The sequence below is a fragment of the Myotis myotis genome, unplaced genomic scaffold (genome assembly GCF_014108235.1).
Source record: "Myotis myotis isolate mMyoMyo1 unplaced genomic scaffold, mMyoMyo1.p scaffold_m19_p_6, whole genome shotgun sequence".
Taxonomy (NCBI): domain Eukaryota; kingdom Metazoa; phylum Chordata; class Mammalia; order Chiroptera; family Vespertilionidae; genus Myotis; species Myotis myotis.
The window spans coordinates 94,069,190-94,078,254 of record NW_023416368.1 but is presented as its reverse complement, the minus strand read 5'-3'; the positions used below and the strand labels follow the sequence as shown (position 1 = coordinate 94,078,254).

General features: G+C 45.4%; 1 protein-coding gene across 2 annotated transcripts in view; it reads left to right on the top strand.

The window, feature by feature from the left end:
* Nucleotides 1-293: 293 nt before the first annotated feature.
* ADRA1A (adrenoceptor alpha 1A) overlaps nucleotides 294-9,065 on the top strand; it is a 109,191-nt gene continuing 100,419 nt past the window's right edge. For both annotated transcript variants that reach the window (XM_036315068.1, XM_036315067.1), the window contains exon 1: nucleotides 294-1,242. In XM_036315068.1, coding sequence (XP_036170961.1) covers nucleotides 360-1,242 — 883 coding nt within the window. In that variant the 5' untranslated portion in view covers nucleotides 294-359. The remainder of the gene's footprint in view (nucleotides 1,243-9,065) is intronic.

Here is a 9,065-nt window from a genome sequence, read left to right as displayed (position 1 = left end):
ATCCCGGGGCGGCATTTTGCAACTTGTCTCCTCGAGCGTGGCGCCAAGCCTCCTGTAGGTAGGGAGTGGGGGTCTGGGTCCAAAGCAGCGGGTGGAGGGCTTCCGCGGACACCCCGCTCGCCCCGCCATGTCGCCTTTCATGCCCTGCCCCTTGGCGTGGCCTTCCGAGAGTTTCCAGGGCTGGCAGGGGTTGCTTCCCATCGGCGCACTCTCTGTCACCCCCGGCCAACCCCAGCGGGCAAGGCTCCCCCAAGCCCAGACTTTTTGACTCCCTGCTCCCTCGATCCCGCCTCCGCCCCCGCCCCCGCCCGGGGGTGGCCGTGGAGAGCCGGACCTCGCCCGGCCGGCTGGCTAGGACCATGGTGTTTCTCTCTGGAAATGCCTCAGACAGCTCCAACTGCACTCACCCGCCGGCTCCGGTGAACATTTCCAAGGCCATTCTGCTCGGGGTGATCTTAGGGAGCCTCATCATTTTCGGGGTCCTGGGGAACATACTCGTGATCCTCTCCGTGGCCTGCCACCGGCACCTGCACTCGGTCACGCACTACTACATCGTCAACCTGGCGGTGGCCGACCTTCTGCTCACGTCCACTGTGCTGCCCTTCTCCGCTATCTTCGAGATCCTGGGCTACTGGGCCTTCGGCAGAGTCTTCTGCAGCATCTGGGCGGCGGTGGACGTCCTGTGCTGCACCGCGTCCATCCTGGGGCTCTGCATCATCTCCATTGACCGCTACATTGGCGTGAGCTACCCGCTGCGCTACCCCACCATCGTCACCCAGAAGAGGGGACTCCTGGCTCTGCTCTGCGTCTGGGCGCTGTCCCTCGTCATCTCCGTGGGGCCTCTGTTCGGCTGGAGGCAGCCGGCCCCGGAGGACGAGACCATCTGCCAGATCACCGAGGAGCCCGGCTACGTGCTCTTCTCGGCGCTGGGTTCCTTCTACGTGCCGCTCGCCATCATCCTGGTCATGTACTGCCGGGTCTACGTGGTGGCCCGGAGGGAGAGCCGGGGCCTCAAGGCGGGCCTCAAGACAGACAAGTCGGACTCGGAGCAGGTGACGCTCCGCATCCATCGGAAAAATGCCCCGGTAGGAGGCAGGGGGATGCCCAGCGCCAGGAACAAAGCGCACTTCTCTGTGAGACTCCTCAAGTTTTCTCGGGAGAAGAAAGCCGCCAAAACACTGGGGATCGTGGTCGGCTGCTTCGTCCTCTGCTGGCTGCCTTTTTTCTTAGTGATGCCCATAGGTAAGTCTCCACAGCATCTCATCTTAGTATTTAGGGTCTTCACCCCCTTCCTGCTCTGCTACCTCAGCTTCACGGTGGGTTGGCCCAGAAAGGATCTGCATTTCAAACAGCAAAGCCAGGAGGGCAGTTTGGGAAGGCTTCCTCCTAGAAAAGTGAATTTCCATTCCCTTTCCACTCCAATCTCATTTATATTATGTCCCAGGGCACTGTTTCAAGTAAGGTGAAGTGGTTTCCAAGTGATGCAGATTAATTGGCCTCTTTAACAAGAACGTCAACTTTTCTCAGTACCTTTAAGCCCTCATTCAAGCTGAGTCTCCACCAGCACTTAGGCAGGGTCTGTGGGATGCTATGTCCACCTCTGCTGCTAAGGACTGCACATTCTCTTCACCTAAACATATGCCCATGCTTATCTTGAACAAATGTGTAATTTTATTCTTAGATTAGGTTATTCCTAAGGGTTCATTATAATGGTCTGCTTTTACTACATATCTGTGTTAATTTTATATTCTGGATTCAGTATGGAAGAAAGTATGGTGAGCCTTTGACAAGGAAAAAAATCATGTCTAAATTAATTTAAGTTCAACATAATGTTTCTAGTAATAAAATACTTTTCCCTTTATTTTAATAGTAAGTATTAAAGCTAGCCTTACTCTTATCCAAAGCATTTGGTAAGTTGCAGAAGACAAAGTTTGAAAATAATACGGTAATGTTACAAATCCAGTTTTTGCAAATGTTAAATTAGCTGTTGTTAAAACTAATTAGCTCATTAGAAGGATCAGCAAGTGGATCCACTTGGAATAGTCATTTATCACTGAAAAGGCCTTCTTGAGATCCCAAAATGGTTGTTTGCTATTTTTAGTTTATGAGCTCAAATGTAGACAGACCTACACATTGGTTACCCACTAACTCTAGCAAACAAAAAATTATGATAACGATTATTAAAAGCCTGTTTCCAGCACTTTAGAGCCAAATTTAAATGGTATGTACTTAAAAGTACTTTATTTGCAATGCTGTAATAATAGCAGCTATAATTTTTTTGAGGTCCACCTCTGTTTTAGACATTTAACAAGGCTTCTTATTGCATTAATCCTTTCAACAATTCATGATGTGAGGTATGTATTGTTATCCTGAAGTTACATTGAGGGGAAGGGATTCTTCAGGTTCTAGAACTTCACTGTCTAATACCATACCCACTGGCCACATGTGACTATTTAATGCAAATTAAAATGAAAGAAAATTAATATTCAGTTCCTCAGTCCCACCAGCCACATTTTAAGTGCTCAGTAGTCACATGTGGCCAGTGGCTATTGTTTTAGGACAGCAGAAATAGAGAATATTTCATCATTGCAGAAATTCCCTTCCAACAGAGGCCCTTCTGAGTCCTCTGCCTCACCTTCCTTTGTGTCTGTCCATTTTTATTTATTACTCTGCTCCTGGAAGTACGTCACAGCTTTGAATTTATTTAAATAACACTCTTTACCTGAGCCTCTGCCAGCTTGCCTACCTTTCTACATCTCATCTCTTACTCCCTCCTGAAGTTTGCGCATTTATTCTTGCTCCATTCATTCAGCAAGTATTTATTGAGCACTTGTTCTAGATGCTTAGAATGAACAAGGAGGAAAAGTCCTTGCCAGTAAGATGCTTGAGTTCTTTTGGGGGAGATAGACAAACAAATAAATATAGGCTAAGAAGGATTACACACCTGAAATTAATATAAAATATTATTGAATATTAACTGTAATTGAAAAATTAAAAAAAACAGAAAGCAAGCAAGAGTAGATATATTAATATCAGACAGATCAGACTTCAGAACAAGGAAAGCCATCAATGGTTTCCAGAGGTTCAAAAGGAAAGAGTGAGGGAATGAGTCGATGGGGCACTGGGGACTCTGAGGGCTGGGACACTATTCTGTATGATAATGTAATATAAATACATGGCATTATTCATTTGTCAAAGCTCACAGAGCTATGAAACATAAAGGGTGAACCCGAATGTAGACTATGGGCTTTTGTTGATAATGATGTGACAATATTGGTTCATCAATTGTAACAAATGCACCCTATTAATGCAAGGTATTAGTAGTAAGGGACACTTTATGGGCGAGTCAAAGGCGTATATGTGAACTCTGTACTCCAAACTGCAATCGGCCTCTCCACCTGCCCCAGTGCCTGTCACCTTCTATTTCAGAGCAGCTAGGGGAAACGGTTTTCTAGAACCCTTGTCCTCCCCTCCCCCAGCCCAACTGGTCTTCCTGGGTTGCTGGGTATCTGTTTACCTTAGTGACAGAACACTTGGAGGGTTCTGAGTGGCCAATTGTGGCCCACAGGACACTGGCACTTGGAGGCAGAGCTGTGAGCCCGACCAGCCACGGAAACCTGCTGTCCGCCACCACATCCACCTTCCAACGGGTCTTGGAGCACCTGTGCAATGCTCTGCTGGAGATTTCTGAGAGCTTGAGATATGTTTGGGATCTCCATGCTTTCCCTGGGAGATCCTGGTTTGTGCTGTGTGTGGGTGTATTTGATAGTAAGAAGATGGCACACTTTAGGAATGTGAGGGCATTAGGCTAAAGGTGTTCTGCCCCAATGAAGTCTGTGGGAGATGTCGTAAGAATATTGAACCAGTGACATGTGCCAAGGACTCCCTCAGCCTGCCTGCGGTGGAGGCCAGGCCTTGTGCTTGTTAGCACTGAACACAGACCTGAGCAGGTTGTCACTTCAGGACAAGGTCGACTCTCTGCAAATGTATGGAGGAGCCAGTCTCCTAAACTTTCCCAGCTGACATGAAAACCCATCTCAAAAACATCAGAAATCCATGGAGAGCAACTTTGGAAGAAAATAAAAAATTATTTAATGAAAACATTCATTTTTCAGAAAGTCCACAACTGCTCCACTAATATGAGGTGGAGTAAGTGAGTATAGGAAAAGGAGCAGAAGAAAGACAGGCTGGAGCCAAACACAGAAACAGAGCAGGTCCTGAAGGATCAAATCAGCCAAGTAATATCAGTGGCTGAAAAACTGCTACAGACCATCCCTTCACCTGAGATCACCTAAGTCACATGAAGTGCCAGGTCAAACAAAACAGGGAAGCAGAAAACTGTGATCACCCCGTCCTTCGGTCGCAAATTGACCTGAAGGGTGTCCCTGATAATGCCGTCTTCAATGTGTCCCCTCAAAGTCCTGAAGAAGAACATCATGAAATAGCCAGGCAATTGTGGGAAGAAAAGCAAGTGAAGGAAGAGCTCTCAGGACAAATAACCAATCTCCAATTTGAGGAAGCATCTTTGCAGCATGAAAATTCAAACCTAAAAAGTTAGACTCATCAGCAGAAGCTGAAGCTCCAAATTCTGCCCGAGGCACATGAAGATCACTTAACACAACTTCAGAAAAAAACCGAGGAGGAAACGAGCTGCTTAGAAATGGAGAAGAAACTTCTCACCGTGTCTGTAGATACGTGCACTCCGCATATCAGATTTGCAGCCTACAGGAAGATGGCAGAAGACCTGGGCAAGGAACTGGAGAGAAGCACTTCCTACCAAGGCAAAGGAGACCGTCTTCCATGCGAAAGGGCTTAAGAAAGCTGGAACACAGCCATTGGGTGGAGAGAAAGCGCATGGAGGTGAGGAAAGAAAATGATCGCAACAAGCGAATGCTGGCCAAGGTTGAGTCCAAGGTCCAGCCTGTCCCAAGTGGCCCTGTTGCTCCTGTTGCTCCACCCACAGCCCACAGAGACCCAGAGGAGTCAGGGGATCCCATGGGTCATTAGGCCCCGCAGGAAGGAGGAGGGAATTACGGTAAGAGCTCAAGAATCCAGGGTCACCTGAGGTTTGCTTCCATTTCCACAGCAGCTGGGTCTTGGACATCCACAACCTCTCAGAACATCTATATTGTTTTCTCTTTAAAGTTATTTTGATGATTCATTTTCTTGTTTAGCTACTGTTATTTAATTGATGCTACAATTCCTCTTATTCAAGTAGATATAACATAATTTTAAGTTAGTATTTAAAAATAACTATTCATTAAAAGATAAAGATAAAGTTCATTAATATTAATTCAGGATTACTATGCACTGTTTAAAATGTCAACAGAATAAGAGGCTAGAGAGTAGCAGGACAATGTGGGGGTTCTCTGGGAGGTCAGGAAAGTCCTCTCTGAAGAGGTGATGTTCTGATTGAAGTGAGGAGCAAGAAGTCTGGAGGAAGAGCTTTCTGGGTAGAGCAAACAGCCAGGGCAGAAATTGGAAAGAACTTGACCTGTTCAAGGCTGAACAGAGAGGCCAGTGTGGCTGAACTACAGAGAATGAGGGGGAAGACAAGTTCAAAAAGAGGATGAAGAGAGAGACAAGGTCAGAGTACTGTGTATTTGTGAGACCAAAGTAGAGTTTGCATTATCATTCTAATTGTGATGGGAAGCCGTTCTATTGGAGGGTCTTTTAGCAGGTGAGTGGCTGGTCTTATGTTTTGAAAAGATCACTCAGGATTCTGGGTGGAGAGTGGACTGTTTTGGGTGAGAGTGGGAGCCAGGAGATCAGTTAGGAGGCTATTGGAGAAGTCAAGGGAAGAAAGGTCTTGATGCCTCCACTCAAACAGGTGGAGGTGGTGAGAAGTGATCACATTCAGTACTCATTTCAAAGGTAGAGCTGACAAGTTTGCACATAGGTACATGAGAAAAATAGAGGTATTAAAGATAGCTTCCAGGTCTGGGGCCTCAATAACTGGGTAAATAGTGCATTTTACTGAGATTGAGAAAACTGAAGACTGACAGGGTTGTGAGCGGCTGGTAGGAGTATGTAGGATGAGTGTTTATCTTGTATAGCCCATGTTGAGAAGGGTCCATTAGACATATAAGTAGAGATGCCCAGTAGGTAATTAGATATATGAATTGTAGCTAAGAGGAGAAGCTGTGCTACTATATAAACCTAGGACACATCAATATATTTAAAGCCACAGAAATGGAAGTATCTATAAGAGAGAAAGTACAAAGAGAAAAGGCAGATAAGGTCTGAGCTGAGCCTTGGGACATTCTGATGTCTGAGGGTTAGGAAAAGGAGGTGAACCTACCAGCAAAAGAAATTGAAGAGTGGCCAGGGAGGAGACTGTGATGTTCCCCAACACTGAATGGAAATGTTTCAAGAAGACAAGAGTAATCAGCTGTGTCCCCTGCAGTTGCCAAACCAAGTCAGAGGAGGACTGGGAATCCACACTGGGCTTGGCCAAGTGCAAGTCTGAGTAGATATGAAGAGGTCCTTTGAGGGTAATAGTCTCAGTGGAGTGATGGAAACAAGCCTGATTGTGTGCTTTCTAGGGAGAATGGAAAATGAAGAAGTGGGAACAGTGAAATAGACAACTCTTTGGAAAGATTTTGCTAGACAGTGGAGCTGGGAAATAGAGTGTAGCTGAAAGGATCTAGAGAGAATTTTCAAAGGTGGGAAATGGGATATCATGTTTATACTCTGATGGGAATAATGGAATAGAAAGATGCCGGTGGTACATGCAAGGGAGGAGATGGGAGTCAATGCCCAAATGTGTTGAGAAGTGATGAGAAAACACAGTGGGGAAGGAACAGGAAATGATGGTTGTTTGAAGAGCAAAAGAAATATTAACCCTTGAAGTGAGAAAGTGAATAGATTGTAGAAATTTAGTAGAGTCCTGAGGAGTCCTGTTTGAGACCTGTGGTCATATACATTTAAAGCCCAGTCAAAAAAGTTGTATGTTGCTCTCTAACAGCTAAGAGGCTGGGGATTAATAGGGACTGTTACTGATGACTAGATCTAGGGACCACAGTGAAGAGGTGGTGTTAGTGAAGGGACATAAACTGGATCAGATTAGGGGTCATACAGAGTCAGATGGTGAAAAAAGCTCAGGTGATGATAGGTGACTGGAAGCTTGGGACTTCTAGTGGTGACCAAGCTGAGCACGATGGGCTGGGTCCTGAGGTCCCCTGGGGAAAGGGGACTCTGGTCTAAGCAGAGCCTCCCTCTTGTATCTGATCTCTTGGGGAGTTAGTAATGTTGAGGTGAAGATGCTATTATGGAAGGGAATTGTAGTAAGAGAGGAGCACCCGGAATCACTGGGCTTCCTTTAAATCCTAATAATGTGGTGTGACAGGAGGAAATTGAAAATTTATAGTTAACAGTATTCAACTAAGTTGCTCAGCAGGGTGAAATAGCCCTAAGCCTACCAAGTCTGTGGTGCATAGTTTCTTTTTGACACCAAACAAGTAAAATACTCTGTCTTCCAGGATTTATTGACTGAATAGTAAGTAGCAGGCACAGAGTTAAACAGAATGAAAAGATAAAGCACATTCCCATCCCTCAAGGGCCTCACAATCTATTTAAGGAGACAAATTAGGAACAAATATCACAAGTCTGTGAAAATGATCCTCAAAGCACTATTATATTAACAGGGCTGAGAAATATAACAGTTAACCATGTCTGAAGGTTGCTGTGGAAGCTTCTAGAAATATTGCTGTTGATTAAGTAAGAATTTGAAGGCTAATTACTTCTGTTGGGCCACCAATGAGATGTTATTGTTTTTTAGTACATTTTTCATGCAAAATGTGTACAGAAGAATAACTTTGTCATTATATTATCATACACAAGGGACATGAGCTCTTAAAAAGAAGTATTCTCTTGAAGAGTTTCTCAGTCTGTGCTAGGCTGTCAGAGAACAGTTAAGATAGAAATTAAAACCAGGGCACAGTTGAATGTGATATATAAAGCTGAAAAGTGAAGCACCCACGTGCAGAGGACTACGCTCAAGATGACGGGTGAGTGAGTGCTCCCCATTTCACCACCGAAGGTCTCTCCTCTGTACTATGAAAAGGCTCTGTCTCCTCACTGACCCCATACTCCCTTCCTCCGCAGCTGCTCCCCATCAGGGCTGGGCTAGTTGCTGGACTGAACAGAGTGACTATAGGAAGGAATCTGACTTGCCTGCTCTCAAGTCTAAGTGTTGCTGGTCTTGTTTTCTTTTTGCATCCTAAGTGTTTGGTTGAAATTCAGAACCCCTTCATGGGAGGAGAATCACGTTTGAAGTTTCTATCAATCATTGATACCTTAGAAGGAACGTTTTTTAAAAAACCAACTTTGGTCATGGAAACAAATACAGAGAATGTGAAGGTGTTAGGCTTCAACATATAAAGGAAGAAAGGGTGAACAATGTGCCTCATGGGGAAGATCAGGCACCAGAAGTGTATGTGTCATCTCTGCCTCTTTCATCCTCTGTCTGGAGACCACTAGTCCCAGAGGAAGTGGACTGGGTGGAGAAGGTGTTGGCCTGAGATTTAATCCGCAGCTTTCTTTGTCATGAAATAGGTGATGCTATACAGGGTAGCTGGTAATCTTATCAGAATTCATATGGTTCATATGCCATTACTGACATATGTCAATATAAGGATGTCACCATGAGCAGTGGGTGCACCTGGAGGTCTAAGAAAGAGAGAGCATCAGGGAGAAAGGGATGAAGGGGCCACAATTACTGAACACATAGTTATGTGTCTGAACTCTAGACACATTAAATACAAAATAGGCACTATTATTGTGCGTGTCCATTGCTGTTATGTCAGAAATCAAAAGAGGCAGTGTTGGGCTGAGCTGTGGCTCATGTGGACCTAGAATATTTGAGAATTATGTTAAAAAAGAGGGCGGACAGCACAGTGGTGACCAGGGAGAATATGTTTAAAGTGGAATGTTTGGGGCCCTAACGGGGTGGCTCAGTTGGTTGGCGAGTCGATCCATGTGCGTGCACACACACAAAAAGGTTTGGGTTCAATTCCTGGTCAGGGCACATACCTAGGTTGTGGGTTCTTTGATCTCCAGTTGGG